Genomic DNA, 24,379 nt, shown 5'->3' on the forward strand with positions numbered 1-24,379 from the left:
GCCGCGGCTGGCGCTGGGCGGCCCGGCGGGGGTCTCGCTGCCGCGGCTGGAGAAGCCCATCAAGCAGGCCTTCTACAACACCGGGGCGCTGCTGTTCGCGGGGCTGTGCTGCGGCGCCGCCGTCCTGGTCTACTTCATCCTGGAGGCCTTCCTGCGGCCGCTGCTCTGGGCCGTGCTCTGCGGCACCTTCCTGCACCCCTTCAAGAGCTCGCTGACGGCGCTGGGCCGCCGCTGGCTCGGCCGCCTGCACCGCTCCCGCACGCCCGTCCTGCTGGCCGCCCTGCTGCTGCCCATCTGCTTCGCCAACTACGGCGTGGAGGCGCTGGGCGAGCAGGTGCTGCGGCGGCGGCGGCTGCTGCTGCTGCTGGGCGCCGGGGGGCCTCTGCTCTACGGGCTCTACTGCCTGGGCAGCTCCCTGGGCGTGCAGGTGCTGCTGGCCCAGGCCGCCCGCCTCATCTGCCAGGGGCTGGACTACTTCAGCAGCCAGTGGGTGAGTGCCCGCCGCGGGCGGCAAGGGGCGGCCGGCGGGGCCGCGGCACAGCGCGGCGGCGGCGCTGGGCGAGAGCTGCCCCCGCCCTGCTCGCTGGCCTCGGGTGGCGGCCCGGGGCGCCCTGCCCGGCGGGGAGCGGCCGTTACGGGCGGCCGTTACGGCCTGGGCGCCATCTCACTTGTTGCGGCGGGGTTCGCCCCGTCCTGCGGAGCTTTAAAACCGCAGCGCGCGTGTTTGAAATCGCCGTAGTTCCGTTTGCTTGGTTTTCTTTTCTTTTTTTTTTTTTCTTCTTTTCTTTCCTTCCCGCTGCTGACGGGCCCGGTGACTGCGGTCGAAGCGTGTGCGTGGGGCGCCCGGTGCTGCTCGGGGAGGAGGCAGCGCCTCGGGGATGCCGGAGCAAAGTGCGTAGTTGCCCACGCTGCCGTGGGGTCGCGGCTGGGTGGAGGAAGCCCAGCTTGCCCCGCCAAAGCCCCGCCTGAAGTAGCTTTAACAAACTCTTTGAGTTGTAACCGACGGTACAGGGAAGTGTCCTGTGATCAAAGTACGTGCAGCAGACGCAGATACGTTTTCTTCTGTCTGCCTTTTCATGCCTGTGTTTTAGTCATGCTCAAGTTATGAGATGCTGTTAAGGGTAATTCAGGCGAAGTCTTGGGCAGACGCTGACTCGAGCTGAGAGGCGTGTGCAGTTCAGCTCAGCAAGTGACTTAGGGGAAAGGCATCTTAAGGCTTATTTCTCTGACTTTTTTAAAAAAACTTTTTTTTTTTTTTTTTTTTTTTTAAGCTGGAAACCTTGCAAATTCGATTTCAACAGTTAAAAAGCTGTTTACTTAATTTCTCTATACTACTTCTAATAAAGATTCTGAGAGGTTGGTTCCCTTTGGTAACTTGTCTAGTTTAAAATCCCTGGCAGAACTCAATACAGCACCTTTTTCGTTTTGTTACTTCTAAATGTTGAATGGTAAATAAGAACGATATTATGTATCTGAAGTAAATGGATACCTGAAAACACAGAAGATCAGTGAAGTTGTACTTAAAAAAAAAAAAAWTGGCATACTCAGATTCCTTAGTGTCAAAGACTTTTGGTTTTTTAGACAGCTTTTTAAGCTAGGCTGCTCTGGCTTAAAAAAACCTACTTGACTGAAAAATAATGTATGCAGTTGGGTTAATGGGAATATAAGTGCAGTTTAAAGTAAAGAGCTACTTTAAAAACATTATATGGGCAAACAAACTGTCAAGAAAAGATATACTCTTATAAGCTTATCTTGACTTTTGGTTTTGAAGTTACACATGCTCTTTGAATCCTAGTTTTATTCCTTTTGTGGAGCTAGGTTATACTGATATCTCAAATACTACTTTGAAATTTTGTACCAGAAATGAAAAGGTAATAGTTCTTCTAAATGTATTGATGAACAATATTTTTAGATGTTTCTAGTATGTCTAGGATGGACTAGACAAACTTTCTACAGAAAGCCCTGAAGGTGAAAACTAGAAGAAATTTTCTTGGCTTTCTACTCTTAAGTCTTGGCATAYACTAGAGAATGTCAGGGAAGATGTTTTTCTGGTCTGTTTTGTTCTCAGAAGTATAATCTGGGACCGAGTGACTGAGATGGTCACTTTCTCTCTCTTTTTTAATGAAGAAGTATGGGGAAAGGTTCTTCCTTTTACCTCCAGCGAAGTGATGAAAGAACAGAAGCATGACTTACTACCCATTGTAAGTTTTGATTACTTGCCATGCAATTTACCTGATAAGCTTAAGACTTTCCTTTGGATTGACCTAAGTTTTTGCCAGATCAACTGTGTTACTACAAAAACCAGCTTGGCTAAGGCCTTTGTTCAAACTTTACGGGTTCAGTTATACTTGTACCTTGTAGATATAAAGGTATTAAAGGAAATTGCACTGATTTAACCTCACAAATATGTCTATAATATGCTACCTGATGCTTATGCATGCTTGGTGCAATTTTGTTTAGCAGGGCCCTGATACTTCATTTTGTAGTATTTCTGGTAAAGACTGGGTGTCTACTGGAGATGTTTAACTTGACAAAAGATAGTAAGTTTCCAGATCTCTTCTGACTTGAGTTCTTTGGAAAAAATAAAAAAGGGTTTTTATCAATATAGCTAATCGTAGATTTTCTTAAGCAAGCTTGTTGCAGTAATCTTCTATCAGGCTGCCTACTGGGCACTATATGAGGAGGAAACTGTGGGGGCTTCTCCTTGTAAATAACCTCCCTCACCCTAGCAACATCTGTAAATTTTGCAGCGTTTCCCTGTTCCAGGTTTTCTTGAACCTTGCTGTTACTTGATTTGTATTATTTTAGACCTGTTTTTAGGCTGCTTATCCTTAGAGTAGGATAACTTAATTCTGCCTATCCTACTGAGAACCTTTGAATTGTATCAGTTAATAGCATCTGCTTTAACTTCAGTTAAGCATTTTTAAGCCATTTAATTTCCATGTAATATTGCAGGGACTGTGCATGTGTACAGTTTGCTGTTATCATCTGCGCAAGAATTTTGGATGTTACAGATCTGTTTACGTCATTGTACTGTCCTTTCCTGGCATCTGAATTTTCCCCAGTTCCTTCTGAATATATCTTGCATGAAAATAAGAACTATTTTATCATGTAAGTGCTTTATGTAATAGTGCAAGAAATGAAATTAATGTAACTTTTGCTTGTTTCTTTTAGTAGGCYGTAAGCCAGTCCTAGATTTCTAGTTTTGAAATATTTTGATCTAGAATAAATTTACATAAACACAATAAGTAGGTACCTATTGTATATGGGAAAAGAGTGCTTCCTTGCCACAAGTGTGACATGTAAAACATTCATTAAAGACACAAGAGACAAGCGAAGTCTCTTGCAGCATGCCTTGTGAAAAGTGTAAGGGCAGCATCTGACTAGCACAGAAGAGTTGTTTATAGTAATTTTGATCTTGTGAACTATGGATGTGAGTGCTTCAGCCACCCACGATTCTCTTAAACTTCAAAGGTTTAAGATGTGTTTGTTTTTACTGGGAACTTGTGAGTTGTTTGGTCTTTGTAATTGTGCCACCTCAGTACCACTACTGCTTGCAGAATGAAGGATGGCACACATCTRTCTTCTCCCTTTCTGATTACCTCTGCTGCATTAAGGAAGTCAGAGATGGCTAGCTGTTAGAATTTAACTAAGATCCACTACTGTTGCCAGTAGAGCTTTTCGGTACCAATTTGGTGATGTCTGAAAATGTCTTGATATCATAGCTTCAGTAGATACCGTATGAATAGTTCTCAACTTCGGTTCCAGTGTAAGTATGAACAAAATGTTCTGCAAGTGCAGCAATGGCATATGATGCTGATTTAGAAAACTGCATGGGCATGCTGGTGTCATTGTCCTCACATCAAAGCTGTTCGCAGCACTGATGAGTAGAGGTTCAGACATTGCTACATTCCTCTCTGTGACTTTTAAGTCACACCTGGAATTTGAATTAGGAATCTTAGATACCTTGATGATAAGCCCATTTGAGAGAGAATTGCAAAATCCTACACTGGAAGAGCAAATCCATGTTTTTATGCTAGTCTACAAGCATCCTGTTCCCACCCTCTCCTTCCCTCTTCTCCCCCTCCCCTTCCTGCTTTGCAGTTCTTGCATCTTATTTGAGGAAGCTTGCTCAAGAATCATAGTAGACTGCTGGGCCTTAAAGATTGGAGTCAGGGCAAGAAATTTTTAATGAGCTCCTATCTTCCTTATGGGTTGCTCCTTTTCTGTAGAGGAGATGTACTGTATAGGTACAGTAGGGAAGGGAGATGTTTATCTCCTCCTGAAAAAGGGGTATTTGTGCAATAGGAGACTAAAAATGCCCTTTCACATTTATATGCTATAACAATTTTAGTATAGTTACTATTGCATACCTTCTGAAGACTAATCTATGGATTGCCTTGTCTTCCTAGGTGTTTGAAGTATGCTTATATCCATCTGTACCTAACATAAAAGAAATTCTTCTGCTTTGCAGCAGCAGTTCAAAGTACTTTGGTCTGACATTTTACAGTTAAAGTAATATACAGGAAATGCCAGCTATTGGCGGTAATTCTTTTGTCAGCAGGGGTCACAGGTTTAGAATTATTTAGAACTTTTTTTTTGTAGATCCCAGCAGATGAAATGAATTAAACAGCTCTTTTATATTGTCTGAAGTTCATCTTATCAGTAAATTAAATGTGATATGACCGTAACTGATAGAACTCTYTACTGTCACCTTGATTACGAAACTGTCAAAACCTTTCTCCAATATAAGAGTATGTCAGAACTTATTGATCAGGGTTAGAATTGTGTGTGTGTGTGTAAAAATTCTMCCCCCCCCCCCAACTTCTTCCCTCAATGTGGAATTATAGGGTTCTGTGAAACTGTATGCCTGACTGTATCTCTGACTCTACTAGGTGTGACTCATTCTGTTGTAATGGTTAACAAGCAACTAAAGGACTTAATTAATCCTTTCCTCACTAGGATGCCAGAAAAAATTGGGAATACCTTTTGCCATGAGCCTTACATTGAAATATTGTCAAAGCAGATGTTGGATGTCTTCGCAGTCCACTGTCTGCTCTCTTGTCAGGGAAGCTATTGAAGACCTTCAGCTTCTTCAGATACATCAGCAGCAAGAGGAGGACTAGGGAAAATGTGGGCCCCCTACTGAATAGGGCAGGGGTCCTGGTGACAGGGGATACAGAGAAGGCAGAATTACTGAATGCCTTCTTTGTTTCAGTCTTCACTGCTGAGAGCAGCCCTCAAGAATCCTGCAGCCTGGATGTGAGGGAGAAAGTCCGAAGAAGGGAAGACTTTCCTTTGGTTGAGGAGGATAGGAATAGAGATGTTCTGGGCAGGCTRGACATCCACAAATCCATGGGCCCGGATGGGATGCACCCACAGATATTGAGGGAGCTGGCRGATGTTGTTGCCAAGCCGCTCTCCGTCGTCTTGGAAAGGTCCTGGAGAACTGGAGAGGTGCCTGAGGACTGGAAGAAAGCCAATGTCACTCCAGTCTTCAAGAAGGGCAAGAAGGAGCACCCAGGCAACTATAGGCCGGTCAGCCTCACCTCCATCCCTGGAAAGGTGATGGAAGAGCTCATTCTGGATGTCATCTCCAAGCATATGGAGGAAAAGCAGGTGATCAGGAGTAGTCAGCGTGGATTCACCCAGGGGAAATCCTGCTTAACCAATCTGATAGCCTTCTCTGATGGAATGAGTGGCTGGGTAGATGAGGGGAGAGCAGTGAACATTGGGTACCTTGACTTCAGCAAGGCCTTTGACACTGTCTCCCATAACATCCTCCTAGGCAAGCTCAGGAAGCGTGGGTTAGATGAGTGGATGGTGAGGTGGATTGAGAACTGGCTGAAAGGCYGAGCTCAGAGGGTCGTCACCAGTGGTGTGGAGTCTAGTTGGAGGCCTGTAGCTAGTGGCATCTYCCAGGGCTCAGTACTGGGTCCCATSSTSTWCARCTTCTTCATCGATGACCTGGACGAAGGGACAGAGTGCCTCCTCAGCAAGTTTGCTGATGATACCAAGCTGGGAGGAGTGGCTGACACACCTGAGGGCTGTGCTGCCTTTCAGAGAGACCTGGCCAGGCTGGAGAGCTGGGAGGAGAGGAACCTCCTGAGGTTCAACAAGGGCAAGTGCAGGGTCCTGCACCTAGGGAGAAATAACCGTAGGCACCAGTACAAGCTGGGTGCTGACCTTTTGGAGAGCAGCTCTGCAGAGAAGGACCTGGGAGTGCTGGTGTGGATGACAGATTGACCATGAGGCAGCAATGTGCCCTTGTGGCCCGGAAGGCCAATGGTGGCCTTCTCCTGGGGTGCCTTAGGAAGAGTGCTGCCAGCAGGTGGAGGGAGGTGATCCTGCCCCTCAGCCCTGGTGAGGCCATCTTGAGGGCTGTGTCCAGTTCTGGTCTCCCCAGTACAAGGGAGACATGGAGCTACTGGAGAGGGTCCGGCATAGGGCTGTGGAGATGATCAGAGGTCTGGAGCACCTGCCCTCTGAGGAACAGCTGTGAGAGCTGGGCCTGTTTAGCCTGGGGAAGAGAAAACTGAGGGGGGGATCTTATCAATGTGGACAAGTATTTGAAGGGAAGGTGTCGGGGATGGGTACAAACTCTTTTCAGTTGTCCCGTGTGATAGGGCAAGAGGCAATGGGCAGAAATTGAAGTACAGGAAGTTCTGCCTGACCGTGAGGGGGAATTTGTTCCCTATGAGAGTGGCGAAGCACTGGACCAGGTTGCCCAGAGAGGTTGCAGAGTCTCCTTCTCTGGAGATCTTCAAAGCCCACCTGGATGCAACCCTGTCTAACATGCTCTAGGTGACCCTGGTGAGCGGGGAGGTTGGACTAGATGATCTCCAGAGGTCCCTTCCAACCTTACTGATTCTATGAATCTATGATTCTGTGACCTTCATGAAGGAAAACTTTGTCCTAGCATTAGATCCAGCAGTTCCTAAAGTAACTCTTGCAGACTGAAAATCTCAGATACTCTTCTCTGAAAATGTATTTTGGATTTCGGGTATTCAGGAAAGCTTGGCTGTCATAGCACTATTGAACTTGTTACCTTTGGAGTCATAAAAAGCATCTACCTTTCTTCAATTCATGTAGAACAAAAGCTGTCCTAGCAAAGGAAAGGATTTAAGTTTGACTATAATGTTAGAGTAACTGTAAAGGAAAAAAATGCAGTTCTGATTGAGTTGCGTATAATTTCTTTTTACTTTCCAGCATTTCAGATAGCTTTTTCTCCTTGCTCTGTTTTGTAGAGCAGATGTGCAGATTTCTAAGATCTGTCCAGTATAAAACAAAGAAAACTCTATCTCTGCCTTTGCTTTTTTTTTTTTTCTTTTTCATCTGACTTGCATCAAAACTCCCTTCTTGATTCTTTTAGCTAGTGTGCATGGACTGTTAGTAGTGCAAGCCTTATTTACCAAATACAGCAGCWATAATTCTCAGAGCAGGATACAGAAGAAGAGTGCACAGGGAGAATTTTAATTGAGGAAATAAGCATAAGAAGGGATTCCTCCCACCCTTCATTTTAACTTAGTCTTTCTGCTGCTTGTAATAATACTTTTAATATGGGTACTATGGCTTACACATCACAGGTACTGTTTACAAACACATCTTTTCAAAACAACAGTCTTTGTTTTATTGTCACAACTTGGTGGAGATCAACTTTATAGAGACTTCATGGAGTCTATTGAAAGAGAGAAAGGGGGATGGGCAGAAGATGACTGGGATATGTTCCTGGTGTTTTCTTTCCACCTTTGTTTTTTCCCTTTCACACTCATCCTTGATTTAGAGTGAACCTGCTATTAGGTATGCTTTTTGAAAAGGCAGGTAGGCTTCTTTAGTTTTGAATGCATAAACTGCAGCCTCAGGCACTAAGCTGATGCTTGCCTTTAGCCCAGTGGTATTTACTACATGATGATACTTATTTATTGGCATTTACTTATATTATTTGAAAAAAAAGTTATTTATTTTATCACCACCTCTGAAAAGAATGATCAGTGTGGAACTGTCTGGCAACTATGCTTCTACATGGAGCTGCTGATGTTAAAGGAGCCACCACTTGTGAAAGTGGTATCGTGAAGCTTGTCATGATAGTGATGCTCTGCCTTCAGGGAGAAGATGTAGCAGGTTGATACTCTCTGAAAAATCTCTTTACACAAGTGAATCTTGAAAAGCTTGATTTTTTTTGAGCAGTTTTTTATTAATGGAAATTCTCACAAGTAACTTGCATATTAAGGCAGCACAAGTGAACTACAGGAGAAACATTTTCAATATCCATATCTGCAAGTATCAGGATAATTTACCTAATGGATTATCCTAAATTCACAGCATAGAAAATGTTGCAGTATACATTGAAAATGATTTTAACTGCTCTGTAATAGTGTTTGTTTTGATGGTCAGTTTTGTCACCCCAAGATTATAATCATAAGTTCGTAATTTGGAACTGAATACCAGACTGGATGTCAGGCTTCTATTTTATTTGGTTTAGTAGTTGTAGGTGAACCTGGAACATCTAATTATAAATACCTCTCAACTAGGAGATCTAGAAGGAACCAAACTTGTAGGCTATTTTATTCCTTTGACGGCAAACAGGCCAGTTAGTCAGATGTTCTCCTGCTTTTTGCACTCAGGAAAAAGTTCAGGATGTCATTTACCAGCTTCAGTAAATATCTTTTTAGTGCTGAGTAAGAGGGGTTGTTTAAATTTGCTCAGATATGGGGCACAGCACTATCTGTGTGTGTGTATGTTTTTTTTTTTTTCTCCTTGCATCTGTTTGGTGAGGATTATTTCCATATTAAATGAAAGATAATTACACATTCTTCATTCTGCCTAACCCCACATGCTGTGAGATACTGCCTGTCATGTACTATGGAATATACAGTAAAGCCATATGGAATTAGTTTTGATTCTGGAAAGTGAAGTCAAATGGTGTTTTCATTATTCCTCACTTGCCTTATTATCTTCTTTCTTATTTTGAAACCCATTTTCAGATGAGCAAGACAGATGAAAAAAATGCTGTGATATTTGTAATGGCAAATGCAGCATGGCTTTTAGGGACAGATTTAGTATCTTGTGTAGCTTCAGTTTTTAAATCAAGCACTGCTCTGCTCAGATTTTGCAGCACGTTCGTTCTTTTGGTAGCCTTGGTTGGCACCGGGGAGGAAGATGTAGAAATAATGATCTACTCTCAGAAGATCTCTTGCAACTTTGCTCACTGCAGCAGTGCTTCAAAAATCTGTGAAACAAGTGTGGAGTGAGTGTGGATGAGAGGACTGCTGTATGTGTGGAGTTACTGCCTGGGACTGTGGAATACTAAAATAGTAAAAATCCCTTTTTATAGGGATCTATATGRAGCCTAGGTATTTCTGTACGTGAGACAACGTGCTTGGAAGTGCACGCATCCTCTGATGATCTGTAGTCTGATTCTTTTTTTTTTTTTGATGCACATTAATTGTTAATTAATTAGCTAGTTGTCCTGTTCTCATCTGTATTGTATGGCAAAGATATTTATTCTTTCTTTTTAATAGTATTGTTAGTAGAAGAAATGAATTTCTGCAGTAGGAGGCCAAATAGGAGATCTGGGAAAGATGAAGGAACCTTTCCTTTACTTATCCTTTTCTGTTATCTAAAGCTGTTTGATGAAAGCAACAGAGAGGGAATCACAAGATAGGAAACCCAGTCATTAAAGTTCATGTGTCTGTTGTCAGAGAGTAAGGCCACACAGGAGCAGTGTTACATGAATGATACCTTTGAAAGGTTTTCCTATTAAAAAAAAAAAAATCTACATTTGCAAATGAAAACTTTATTTTAAAATGTTAAAGAGAAGTGGTGAGATAAGTAGGATTTTTTTGTTTTTTCAGAGCCTTAAGCAAACTGGAAAGTATAAAACCTTTCAAATTGGATCCAGAGTCCAAGAGGACAAGTAACCTAGAAAAAAAGCAACACTAAAATGGCAAAGAGGGAGAGGGTAGAGCTACAACAAGAAAATAAAAGAGGAATTCAGTCATACTCTTTGGTAGGTCTTGGCTTGCTAAAAATTGGAAACTCCTGGACAGCTGGCAGAGTGTGTATTAAAATAAGTATCTTTTTTTTTAATTCCAGTCAGTCTTCACTGCTGTGTTCACCATAAGGTGGTTTATATGCAAAAGAAAGAAATTTGCAAACTGTTGGATGCTGAATTTTGGGAGCGAGGTTTCAAAGATAGATGAGCTGATCTAGCAGCTTTGTTGCCAATGAAGGGGCTGTTCTTATCTCGCTTCTGGTGTATGCTTTGGTTGCCCTGAATTTGTTCAGCTTGAGTTTAAACACCCCCACCTTCGCTTAGGTTGACTTGCTGTTAGGAAAAGAGCGAAGTAGGTGAACTGTGTGACTGGAAGAGTTTTAAGTTAAGAGTTCTTAATGTAGATCAGTATAAATACTGTCAAGAGTTGAGCAGCAAGAGAAAAATCCCTTCTCATTGAAAGGTGATGCCAAAGCTTAGYGTTTCTCAGATTTTAGAATGCTCCCAGATTTTAGTGGAATAGATAATGATTTTTGAGTAACATCAGAAAAAACGATTATGCTGGCTAAATCCTAGACTTTTCAGCACATAGAGCTAGTAATAAACGTGATATTCTAAAATATAAAAAAATTCAAAACCCTGAAGCAGGTGCTTGAACTGAATGGTATGATTTTGCCTTCAGTAGGCAAGAGGCAATTTAAAGAGAACTGAAGTCTGTTAAACTTGCATAGACGTCTCCAGATCTGATCTTTGGAATTATCACTGTAACCCAAAAGTGGATGATGAAATCCAGTAAGTTGCACTGCAATGTTACAGCTATTTATTCAGGGGAAAAAGACATTTTCTGTTACTACTTTTATATCTAAAGAAAAACATTTTGTTCGTTAGTGGAGGGGCTACAAAAGTGCAAAGCAGTTTTGAGAAATGAGGTCTTTGCCATTTGGTCAGACAATGAAGATAAGCAAGGGAGGGAAGAATTAAATCATCCAGTTAGGTGCCTAAAATTCTGATGTGTGGGGGGTAGTGCATGTCCCTGAAGTTTAAATGAGATAGAGTTATTTAAAAGCCTTAGAGTAGATGGTAAAAATTACGTATATGCAGCTGAGAAATAAGCAGTTATGGTAGCAAATGTGTGTGCTGCAGTGACTAAAGTATGTGTATTAGTCACCTAGTTAGCTGTACATTGTATATATCAAATTCATTGGCATCTTGCTTTAACATGGCATTTGCCTCCATTGTAGGCTTAGTGCAGTAATTACAGTATTTTAATGCTAATAAAAGTAGGTAGTATCTTTTATTTCCATTATGTATGTTGCTGAGAAGGTCATGTAATTTCGAGTATAGTAGTATAGATTGTAATGGTTATAACTTGTTTATAGTAAATAGACCGTTCTCACTCACTTGTATCTGAAAGCTTTGGAAACCATTCAGCAAAATAGTGGGAAATGTCACATAGGACATGTTTAAAATAGAGTAGGCTGTTGCCAAGTTAGTATGGGATAAAATCCAAATCCATGTCAGTCTAAGTAATTTGCTTTGTTGGTTTTCAGCTGTGAATTGCTGGAAGCAGGCTACTTGAGTTAGAAGTAGTCTAGCTTAGTTCTCATATAGAGTATTTCTTGCAATATAAGGAAGTGCTACTCGAGATGTCATAAGTGCTTGACCATAGCATTAACTGATGATGAATTGACTAATCCATGGTATCATTGAAATCAAACCTTTTACACCAGTTGATTGAATATGTAGCTTGCTTACAGGGCTTGAGTGTTGTTTTGGTTTGGTTTATGAAACAAGATGACTCACTTATTTTGAAATAAGCTATTTTCTCTCTCTAATCAATAGAAGTAAAGAATGCTTTTACTTCCTGTCCTTTGCTAAGTTTTTAGAAGGGAGAATTGTTGAATTATTGTAACTTGCAACAGAAATAATTATTGAATACTTAAGCCATAGCACTTCAGTACTTAGTTTTAGTTCAACTGAAAAAAACAGTGGAGCATAGTTTATTTTGGCCTTTAAACACAGGTTTATGTTCTATTAACCTCCTACTCTTGGCGTATTTTTTATCAGGAAGTTTCATTTGCTGAACTCCAGACCTATTAACAGTTTGTTGTTTGTAATTTATCATTAAACTTCAAAGGTGAAGATAAAAATTGACTTGATGGTGGAATAGACGTCATACAAAGATGGTGATGGGGAGCAGTATAGTACCTCTCTTGCTGCTGAATTATCTCTTGCAGTTAAAATTATGCGGTAGTGTGCATTGTGAAGTTGTGCCTGTGCTGCCATGCACTGCAGATCAAAATTATTTTATTTGAGTTTAATCTTGGATGTTAAGACTTTAGGTTCAGATGTTTGCATTGAGTTTATATTTGTCTGTAAGCATTATGCTGTTGTGTTTATACATAATTAGGGAAGGATAACAGAGAGAAGTTGGATTGATCAGCTTTGATAGAAGAGAGTAGCATGAAAAGGGAATAGATTTGTTCCCACCTAGGGGGGTTTTGATTGCCCTCTGTGTATTAGCATTATGATACGGGGTGAAATCCTGATCTCTGAAGTTAACAGGAGTCAGTCAGTGCTTATCTGTTGAATTCAGTACAGTTTCCTGTAGGACATTTAGGTAAATGGCAGTAGTGACACAAACTGCTTTTCATTGAGATTCTGCCTCTTCAGTGTGAGTCATAGTGCRAAAATAGAGGTGAATGTTCTCTCTGCATGTTCAGCTTTACTGCCTGTTCTTTGTCTCTTTCAGCCTATTCCTATTTTTTACAGTGAAGTCTGATTCAGCAAATKCTGTTAATAAAAGTTCCATTTACAGTTCATTAGGATTTATGAATGTACAATAGAAGGTGCCCTAAACTGGTTATGGATAGGGAATATTTCTTGGATTTGTGCCTGAAGCATCAGATTTTTTTAAAAAATGTAACTCTGTCTGTCTCTCTCTCTCTCTATATATATTTTTACGGGTTTTCGTATCTATCTAATTTCACATCTTTGGCTTGGTAGTGGCTTTTTGCATACTCAAGCTCAAATCTGTTACCTAAAGCTTGCTAATTAGAATTCTCATTGTAAGCTCTCTGATGAGTAGACCTGAAGGAGGCAGTTATAAGTAGCAGTAACAAGATGACCACAGCAAAGCATCATTTACTGGCACAGCAAGTGGTTATCTTTCTACTTAAGTGTTTTCACTTAAGTATTTGGTAAAATCACACATCAAAAGTCACTTAGAACCTGACTTTGCCCCTGTATGGCATGGGGGTGTGTGGTTTTTGTAAGCATGTATGCTTATACATATATATGTATGCACATGCTTGTTTGTACGTGTATTTACCTGCGTGTCTTTTCTTAAAGATATGGACCTTGGTAGTTGGTTACCTGTTGATGGTTTCGTTCAAGTGGAATCTAAGCACCGAACGCTACCTAAAAGCAGTTTCAGTCCCTGTCTGGATTATGTTGCTTTTTCATTTAGGTGAGTAGCAGCCTTAAACGTTCATGAGTAGCAATGCTCATGTGTCTACTGCAATTCTGTCATCTTGCAAGCAAAGTCATACTCTTGCTCCTTTTCTAAAATAATTTAATGGCATCTCAGTTGAGGTGCAAGCTCTTTTTTTCTGCTCAGTAATTCTGGCTGAATGTGGCCAGCAAGGATTTTTTTTTTTCCATTATGCAGAGTTATTTGTTGTTGGTGTAAAGCTGGTAAGATGTGAGTGTTGGAGTACAGATTGGGCAGGGCAGCAAGGAGCTGAACAACATTGTCTGCTTTCTACTTCTGTTGCCTAGTTTGTACTTTCTGTAGACTAATTTTGACTCTTGCAGTAACAGACCTCTCACCAGCTGGTTGGCGGGGAAGGGCTGAGGACATGTGAGAGATTTTTAGGCTTATGAATATTTTGAACTTTTTTGAGAACCTGCCGCTAACTGAGGCTGAAACTGTAAAATGTATTTCATAGTAGAAGTACAGAAAAAATTATCAGCAATCAACAAGCATGTCAATATGATGATATCAATAGTATCAAATAGGTTTGCTACTAATCTATATAATTTGTCAATAGAAATGTAAGATTGTACTAACTTTTAGTATTAAGTTTATCTCACGTATTGGATTTAAGGATTATAGCATACTTAATGATTTATTTTTGCTTTAGCAGCAGGTTGCAAGAATTGTTCTAAACTTATATGGACACTTCTCTGAAGTTTTAGGCTGCCCATAGTGGCTTTGCCTTTGCTCACATTTGCTTTAAGTACTAGCTGAAAAGCCAAAAATAAACAAGGCCGTGCTTGATGCCACTCTGTAGAGATCTAACCTTAAACCTAGATTTTTTTTTTAAGTGGGTTGATATGCTTCTGATTTCTAAATATTTTTTGTGTAGAACCTAATATAATTTTGCATGTTGTTTAAAAACTATCTCTAAGATAGGCCAACATAGTTTAAAGTCACTGAAGTAACAAGATAGTTTATTCATTGAGGACCTTATTTACCTGTTTTTCTGCTTCCTCCTTTCTGTTAATGTAGAAAACTTACTTGCTTTAGCAGTTGTTCCTTGTTAGTTTTTACCTACATGTTTCTTGATTGAAGTGGTGCCTTTCTTAAATTTTGCATCTAGCAAAACTATTAATGGCATAATTTTCATTTGAAAAATAAATGTGTATTTTCAGCTTCTGTGGCTGGTTCCTGGAGAATTCCTGTATTTCTGGTTATAGTTGTTCTGATGACTGTAGGCATGTTGTATGAACAGCAGAGTGGAAATGAGTCTTCTGGTAAGAAACGAGTCATTGTATTGTGTTTTTTTTTTTTATTATGGGAGGCTAAAGTTTCGTAAAGTAAGAAGAAGTCATCCAAACTATATTACTGTAAATTTACTATCATATAGATTGCAAGAATTTGCTATTAGAAGTCTTAGCATATTTATTCCAAAGTGGATTTTGCATGCTGAAATGAATCTTTGGCTTTTTATAGAAGAATCTTTGCAATAAACTGTTTGATCTCCATAACAAAGTAGTTGAYTCTTGACTACAAAGTTTAGAATGTTTTGATTATATGTTTAAGAGTATGTTTAAGTTTTTAGAGAATCTTACATGTAGTTTCAAGCATGAAGAAAGTCCAAGAATTTAGGATTAGGGTCTAATTTTGAAAGAAATGAGCAGGTAGGCTCTTACAATGTTGAGTATGAGAAAGAAACTTTGACTACTTCATCTACCCAGCAAGTTTCTTATATCCAATCATTTGTGATTAGAATGTAAGTTTCTTAACATTATGGTTTGTGTTTGGACTTTGAGGAAAAATAGCTTTTTCCTAATGCAAATGGATTTTTTTTTCACTTTTTATATAAGAAGAACTGCCAGGGGTTCCTTTCCATTAATAGTTTTATTGCTGCATTGTTTTTTCTGAAAGTTGTCACCATCTTGGTTAGTAAAACTGATAATCTGTTACAGATATTTTAGATTAGTCAGACTGAGTAACAGAAACAACTTTGTCAGTGACAGTTCACTACTAGTAAGGAAGGTGCTGAGTCACTAACTGTTTTTATGTCCTGACTCTAGCTGTATCGTAATATTAAAATTAGTAGCACTACTGGCAGTTTGATCGTATTGACTAAATAGGATGCATATTAAAAGCTAACAATATCTGTGCCTGTATTTTGTATTGCTTGACAGCTTCAGTGAATATCAAGCAACAAATACAATATTTAAGACTTTAGCTGTTCTTTATATACATGTGCACGTGTTTTTTTTTTTTTTTTTTTTTTTTTTTTTTTTTTTTTTTTTTTTACAGGGACAGAGCTTCCTGGTCAGATGATTTCCATTGCTGCTTCGACAATTGCCATGGCAATATCAATTACAGAAGATGAGTCAAATAACAAACAATCCTCACAACCCTCAGGTGACTGAATACTCTGTAAGAAAACATTTGAAGTTGCTTTAAAGGCAGGAATAAGAGGGAATTAAGAACGTATTTCAAAATATTCCGTCTCTTCATCCTTTTCCAAAATAACATTATACTTACATACCTGTTATATTTGCTTTAAAAAATGGCAAGAGAACAGTAATATAGAACCCCTTTCATACAAAAGGCCTGACTACAAGTTTGTGGGTGTATTTTCTTGTGTGTTTTTGTTGTTGTTAGTTTTGGTAATGAGGGCATTTTTCCCTATCTTTATTTTCCCTTCACTTCCCTTAATTTCTTAGCACTAAGATATAACTGGGTTGCTTGATGAGGTTCGGATGGACTGGTATAATCTTTGTGGATGTCGGTGACAGAAAACTTTGCTCTCTGTTTAGGTGTGGCATGTTCATATTCTTTCCTGTAGTGAGTTTCATTGAGAAAGTAATAAAATAAGAAATCCTTAAGAAATGGTTTGAAAGGGCTGCAAGGAGAACATATAGGAGTCCACCTCTGCTATTGAACCTTGCCATCTGTTGTCCAGGTAGCCCTTTGATGGAATGGGACACTAGTAAAATTAAATGTTGTGAAGATCTCTGGATCTATTTTCATCCTTTTTCTTTAAGTAAACAAACAGGTTATAGAACTTGACAGGACGTGTGTGTCCAAAACGTGAACTTCTTAGCATCTAAGAGTAGTCTACTACAAGGCAGTATGTTGTTAAAATTGTCTGTAATGTGTAAATTACCCTCTGTAGGGACTGTGCAAGAGAGAACGCTTTAAGTGCATAGTATTAATAACTTAAGTCTAAAGGCTAGCCTGTGTCGATCTAAAGTTATTCAGCTTTCAGGTGGAACAGTTGACATAGAACAATCTCTTCAACAATTTTTCTATGAATCAGAAAGATACAGAGTTACTCAAATACATATCCTAGTTTTAAATATCAATGTAAACTATTCAAAAACATACTTGTTTTTAAAATACAGAAAAGGCAGCTTTATATGATATATTCTTTACTTAGTGTTGTGAAATGAAGATGACCYCATCAGTCTGACTTGCTAAAGACAAGCATGTCCTGAAATTTGACAGTGGGACATCGTGGTAAAAGTTTTCTTCTTGGGTTTTTTTGTTATCATGCTTTGGAATTCATAATATGATATACCTATTCTAAGATTTTTGGAAGCTCTCACATCTTCAGTCAGGTAGATAAACTTCAGGGTGAGGTCTTCCTTATACCAACTCTAAATATGTGTCAGTAACTGTCAAGGTTGGTTAATTGTCAATAGCAAGGAAAATGCTTATACTGTATTAAATCGAATACAGAACAATGCTTCATTTGCGTACTGTTCTCCTTGTACTTAAATTTGTTGATTAGGAAAATGGGAGGGAGGAAGCCATATTTATTTATATATGTGTGTGTGTGTATATATATATGTATTAAAATATATATAAAAATTTTTTTTGGAAGACCTATTTCCCTTATTTTGTATTTGCATAGTGGTTTTCAGTGTGTGCACTTTTTTAATGATTTCGGTGAAGATTGTCTAACTTGWGATTCTTTCTGGTGTCTCAAGAATTTCCAGAGTATGCAGCAAGTTATAAATGCTCCCATTAAAAAGTAGATACTACTGCAGTATTTTGTTAGCTGCTTCATGGGGAAGATTCAGTTGTCATACTGGGTTTGAGTATGATAGATACTGAAATCCTTAGGTATAGTTGTACTTCATTCCCTCCTCCCTCAATCCAAATTTCTTTATTCTAGGTAAAGAAAGTATACTAGCTTTCTTAGAAGACAAAAAAATCTTTTTCTCTTAGAATTACAAAAAGTTACGGTTATTCACAAAAGGGGTACCCTTATCCTGGTGTTTTGAAAGACTTTCTTAGTAATATTAATTACAATAATAAAATTATCCTTTCACGTAACTCTTCAGAGTTTGTTCTCACACCCTTGTCTGTATGCATACAAATTGTTTACCTTCCTCTCTATGCTACTGTTCCTTTACTTTTCTCTTAAGGAAAGAGAAAAGAGTAATTCTGAACTCTGACAGCAAGAAATTGACTTGATAGAGAACAGATAGTATAAAGAAGAGAACATGTCTCAATATAGCTGGGAAAAATTGGCTTTTTTTATTATATTCAGATTGTTATTCTAGATTCTGATTTTGATATGTTATGAACAGCATCTTAAAAGTATCCCCAAATTCTTTATCAGGTACTGAGTTAGCTCTTCAGGGAAAACTGTCTTACTGTCTCATTTGTTGGAAGGCAAAATGTTTTTTCCAGCTTCATCTGAGACAATATTATGAAGCACACTGAATGGTGTCTTACAGGACCTGAAGTTACTCTAAATCAAGATTCTGGTAGTCAGTCTTCCCCACGTGTATTGGTGAGGCATCCTGGTATACAGACCTCATCTTGTCAACAAAAAGTGTGTGTGTGTGGGGGGTTTCTGTATGTATTTAATTTTATTTCTTGAGTTAGTTTTTTGACTGTTGTCTGGTCATCTTAGTGTCAGGTGGTGATGCTAAGGAGTCCCTCTTTGGCATGGGGAGGATATTGGGTCATGGCAGTGCCAGTTTAGTTTGGCTTAAACTGCCGTGGAACAACGTTCYGAAAAACCTTTTCTATTCTTGAGATTCCCTAATACTTCAAGTCTTGGATTTTTTTTTTTTAAACTTTTTATTTTTTTTTTCTGAGCTCTTTCCCATTTCTTTTTGTTTTCTGTGAACAGCCTGCTTATATAAATAGGGAAACTGTAAGAAAATAAGTCGGATTTAATTGGTGCTATTCTTAATTAATTAGCAGTAATATTATTCTTAAGTTTTTCTTCATTGCAGAAATATATCGATCAGATTCTTCATCCTGAAAGGAAGGAATGTGCTTTTCCTTTTGTAATGACTTTGCCAAGAATTTATGGGCAGAAAGGATCAGATAACTTGTATCATGTGGAATAGGCTTTATTGTGCCAAATTCTTTTGCTTTTTCTTTTTTGACTTTTAGCATTTCCTTTCTTTTGATAAACTTAACACAACCAGCAGAAACTAATATTTATTATCTTTATTTGGGGAAGAAAGTAACAAGAAAGGAGCTGAATAAGTTGAACTGGGTAGGGGAAGAATTCTCAGCTTCCAGCATGCTGCTTTCAATCTTGTATTTCTCTAGCAAATCTTAAGCTGAATGCCTTTTCCTCTTCCTCGGTGTGCTCCTCTGACTAATTGAAGGCAGACTTTGTTTCTAATGACAGAGGAAAGCTTTGGTCTATAGGTAACTCCATCTTCCCTCGTGAAAAATAACATGTATCTTTTTCTCCAAAGTACAGTTATGTATGATAGGGTTATCCTTCCCTGCTTTGAGATATGAACAATTTTGTCAAGCAGCACTCCACCTGAAACTTCTTCTGTGTTTAACTGCTTGATGAGTTCCTTCTTTCAGGTTGCCTCCTGTAATTCTTTTGTAGATATTATGAAGTTCCACCAAAGATGTTACTAGCAGCCAGCTGGCTTAAGATGGGACTAGTATTGTCCGTACTAGTCTGATACTAGGCAGATTTCCAAACTAAAAAATAAATAAATAAAACTGCTTAATTGTCTAAACAGGAATTTCATATTGAATATAATATTTTTTTGCTTGAAACCACCATTTGCTGAACCCATGATGCCTTTACTTTTAACCCATAAATTCACAATTTTGAATTGAACTTCATCTTTTCTAAGCTATGAGAGAACAACAGCATTTGTCAACCACTAACTTAACACTTGTTGTTGTTACTGAATTAGGTTAGACAAGCAAGTAATTTAAGATCACAGCATGAATGTTGTGTTTGTAAAGTGAGTGTTCAGGAAAAGAAAAGGTGCAATAAAAAATTTGTCATATGAGAGCATCCTCTTTGAACTGTGTTTTGTTTCTTTGCTTACCTGACCTTTGAGCGCGTTTAAGAACCCTTAAAGTGAAGAGAAATCAAAGATCTATTTTAACACCTCAGACTTATGTTCTTCCATTGAAGGTGAAATCTACTCTGTGGTTTGCTGAGTATTATGATTGTTTGATAAAGTCTGTTTAGCTTTTCTAGTTTCCTGGCAGTGGGAGGAGGCCTCTAAGGGGCTGCAACATCTTTCCTTCTTTCCTCTTCCTCCTCCCCCATTAACACTGCCCTGGCATAGCATTGCATGATGTGGGAGAACTTGCACAGGCCTGTTCTAGTTTTTTCAAAGTCCAAATTAGTGTCAATGTTATCTCTATCTTTTAGAGAAATTACTATAAAAGTAGGTTAAATTGCCACTAAGGAGCATATTGTCTTCTGCACAAGACATTGATGTGATAATTCCCACTTGTTCCATTGCCATTTATTTATTTTTTTTCTTTGTTTATTTTAGAAGCAACAGAAAGTAATCAACCTGCACTTGCTTCAACTTCTTTTTCCTCCTCTTCATCGTCCTCTGGGAGCAGGCAAAGGCCGGAGATTGGAGCTTTTCTTAGAAAAAAGAAAACAAGCGATGTTTACTTTGTTACACTTGTGTGGGCCATTGTCATTGTGCAGATATGGCTAAATTTCTGGATTGTGCAACTATTACCGGTGCCTTTTGCAGGTAATACAATTACTATGTACGTACATTAAATAATGACTTTAGATAGCCTGAGACTTTGTATTAAATAAGCCTACAATAGAAGTAAGATTTCTTTTAACTTTCTCAAGATTTCTTGTTTTGAAATGTGCAGAGTTAATTAACTTACTGTCACTAGTTAAGTCTTTCTGCATGGTTATAATGTTCTTGAATCTTCCTATTTGGAGATGTAATTGGTCAAGTGCAGCATCCTGTATCGTGTGGGCCCTGGCCCGCTCGGTCATTTAAAACTGCTTTGTCTATTGACTGTAATTATTATGTGTGTTACCTGGGCTAATTGAGAGCTGCACCTTYCACTCTGGAATACTTTTGGAGCACTTTGTTTTTCTTTCTCTTGGTGTCTTGTCTTCCGTTTCTGGAGCTATAGCTAAGGCATATCTTAGCTGTTATTCAGTTTTGAAATACAGCTCATGCTATATATTTTAATTTCCATTAAAAATGAGTTGCTAAATTCTGTGAACAATCACAAGATAAATTAGGTTCTAATTCTAGCTCTGAGGTTAATTGGCTTTGTTGCTTCACATGTACATGCATCTGTGTTCTTATCTGTAAAGCAATAATGGCATATTTCTAATGGCAATTTGAAGTGGTTATTTTAAAACTGCATGCCACTTATTTCAATAGCTTTTTGCCAGAGGAGAGACAAGGGAAGATAAGAGCTCTGGAAATAGCATGAACTGCTAATGAATCTGAAGCCCTGCTTTATTTTTTCTTTGCTGTAAACAGAGAATGAGTTCCATGGTCTCATTAGACTTCAGCTTTTTTTAAAACTTATTGAACACTTAATGGCTTGGTAAAATGAATAGTAGTTATATTTGACTGACCAGTTTTGTTTTTTGAAAATTGAGAATGTAGGGCCATGCTTACAGGTTTGAGAAACTATTAACATTATTATGAACTCTGAGAAACATGATGGAAGAAACAGCTGCATATTTGGCTGTGGCACTGTAGTAGAGGCTAAAAGGTAGTTTGATCATTAGACATATAACTAGCTGAATAATGAATACGAGGAGAAAGAGGATTTTAATCTGCTTCCTACCAGTGCAGTTACTACTGTAATACTCTGCCCAGTTTTGGTAACTGGGCATCATCAGAGATGATGATGATGACAGGTTGGACAAAGCTCCTAAGTAAGCCATAAAAATGATCAAGAAGTTAAAATATGTTTTAGAATTACCAGAAGCAGAGTTTAAATGAATAAAATTATTCAAGGAATGACTGTTTAGAAATACTTTTGTAGGGCGGGAGGCAAAATGGGTGTAGTAGGTATTTCTGCAGTTTGGTAGACAACAATAGTTTCAAGCTAGAGCCAGACACATCTTGACTGTAAAGCACACATCTGATACTGAAGTGACTTTCCAAAGGCTTCTGTGGATTGTCTGCTGCTGCTAATGCTTAGAAGTGCCTGAACTTAAAACTCAAGCCAAAACAGAAATTAATTTGAGAATGTTTGTAACCTTTTACCTCAGTGGTGAGACTGGACTGTTAAGTGCTTGTTCTTGCTGTAAAGCTGATTAATATAAACAAATCACTGCAAAACCCTTATGAAGGGGCAGTATGATTATGAAAGGAGCCAAATTTAGAGCAATGGATCATACTGTATCAGAAAGCAAATGAGGATAACCTGGACTGTTAAAAATGAAATATTAGAAATAACTTAGTTGTGGGCAATAGCCTTATAAAGCAAAGGTTTCCTTGCTGCTTTTTAAGTCTAAGGAGACTGATAAATTTAAGGATGCTAAAAAAAACACACCCTGTCTCCCTCCCCCCCCCCCAAAAAAAAACATGCTTTTAATTTAAGATTTTTTTTAAATGTTCCTTATGATGGTAAATATGACTATTACATGAAGTAGATAGCATTTAAGTACTATCATAAAAATACTAGCATTAATACTTTTCCTTGAATTCGTTTCCACTTTGGTAGAATGAAATGCTCTTTAAAAATTGCTAAATGTGGAGAGCAGAAAATAATAATTCCATAAAACAAAAAGGGACAAAAGTGAACAACTTTTCAACTGTTACATGCTGCTTTTTACTTTAATTCTGTTTTGTCTTTAGTTCATTTTCTGCTTGTGGCAAATGTTTGGATTTTCTTACTACCATCTTTTTGTTCATGTCTTTCTAACATCTCTCCTTTAGTTTTCACTCATCTATTCTAACCTAACCTAAATGCAGCTGTACGATTGGGCTTAAAACCTCTTGGTGTCACTTTCGCAGTGATGGTATGCTGAATTATTTTGGAGTAGGTATTTAAATAACTTAAGGTTAGAAKGTCATTTCATGTGTATTGTTTGCTTCTTGTAAAATCAGTTTATGCTGTTTTGGTGAGCAGCAGTTTATGCGTTTTACTGTCAATCACATTCCATCATGCAGTCCTTCAACCTGCAAGTTAAACGCTGATGCTCGCATCGTTTTCTTGTTTTCTGTATGCTTGTTAGACAATTGTAATTAGATTATTAGAATATTCTTATTTCTTTAAGAGAATAATTCACACACTTACCACGTGGTGGTGCCAAAGGTAAGTGAAACAAATCTCAGCAAACTGTTAAATGAGTACTCAGCAGACAAGAACACGAGCTATTACAGACGGGGTTTACAGATAATAGACTTCTGTTGAACTTTGATAAATGCACTGTGGATACTAAAAGTTGACCTTTTGGGCTATGTGTGACATTTTCTATATCCCTAGATAGAAGCATGATGTGAATGTTGGGGGAATGGAAGGGCTGTTGTGGTGGTACGTGGCAGTAAGTAATGCAACTGCCTTGGAGAATACTCTTATGTAATAAAAAAGCTGTATTAAAAGCATACTTGAGCTTAATGATTAGGCATTCAGTTATACATACTGCCTTTCCACAAAATTATTTTAATGTGTAAGTAGAATTTTAACACAGTCTGTACTTGTTGATCCACATGTGACAATCACTGTTACTGAACCCTCGTTAAAAAATAACTGAGGGAAGAAATGATCTGAATATGACTCTCTTGCTAATAATTTTATTTTGATTTCTTTAGAGTAATTCAGTATCTGGGGATGAGAAGCATAGTGTTTTGTTTAGAGGTTTGTAGAACAGTTGTTCGTGTTAGGACTGAGTTGTGAGACCTTCTGGATTTGTTCCTGCTAAATATAAATATTAAGGAATATCAACTTAAAAGATCACATAATTATGTTTTCTTATGTGTTATGAAAACAAAAACCCCATAAAATCAGCTGTAATACAAATCTTTGCTTATAGTGTGAATTATTTGACTTTTCTGTTTTGATGTAATGTTGTAGTCTTAGTGGCTTTGGAAGAGTAACTACTTTTTTTAAGTGCTGAAAGCTAGGTAGTTTAAGTGATATAATGTGCTGTTAAAAAGGAATATGGCATACGTCTCATGGCTATTTAATAAAATCAATTAGCTTCAAAGGAAAGCTTTATATGTTTCATATTGTTTTCTTACATAATTTGATGCTTCACAAATTTTGAATATATACTTAATATGGGAAAGAGTGCTTGCATTATGGAATTATAAACATAAGCCTTATCCAAAAGGCTTTAGACTATAATTCATTGCAGATAAACAGACTTGATCTCTTATTTCTCTAACTGTAATGCTAAACTGTTTGTGTTTTAAGAGCTCTTTCATTAACTTACAGTGGATGTATTTTAAGAGTATTTAAGAAAAGCTGGTCTTGGTAGCAAAACCTTCCTTTCGGGGGGGGGRRAAAAAAARAATTTCTRGTTTTTCTGAAGCTTTCCCCTGATCATCTTCAAGCTAAGATATAGAGCTGGTGTCAATGCAATTATTTTAGATGCTTAAAACCAAAATAAATCACTRCTTGTACTTAGCTGTGAGTTGAAATAAACACTTCTTTATTGTGAATATGATCTACTGAGA

General features: G+C 38.4%; 1 protein-coding gene across 1 annotated transcript in view; it reads left to right on the forward strand.

The window, feature by feature from the left end:
- Positions 1 to 4: 4 nt before the first annotated feature.
- The window catches only part of TMEM245 (transmembrane protein 245), a gene marked incomplete at its 5' end in the record, with an annotated part of 55,912 nt that continues 31,537 nt past the window's right edge, over positions 5 to 24,379 (forward strand). Inside the window, 5 exons of the mRNA XM_085314576.1 lie at positions 5 to 490; positions 13,346 to 13,463; positions 14,651 to 14,752; positions 15,768 to 15,875; positions 20,249 to 20,461. Of these exons, the coding sequence (XP_085170702.1) occupies positions 5 to 490; positions 13,346 to 13,463; positions 14,651 to 14,752; positions 15,768 to 15,875; positions 20,249 to 20,461 (1,027 nt within the window). The remainder of the gene's footprint in view (positions 491 to 13,345; positions 13,464 to 14,650; positions 14,753 to 15,767; positions 15,876 to 20,248; positions 20,462 to 24,379) is intronic.

Source organism: Rhea americana, unplaced genomic scaffold (assembly GCF_003343005.1).
Source record: "Rhea americana isolate MKP2758 unplaced genomic scaffold, rheAme1 scaffold_409, whole genome shotgun sequence".
NCBI classification, from domain to species: Eukaryota; Metazoa; Chordata; class Aves; order Rheiformes; family Rheidae; genus Rhea; species Rhea americana.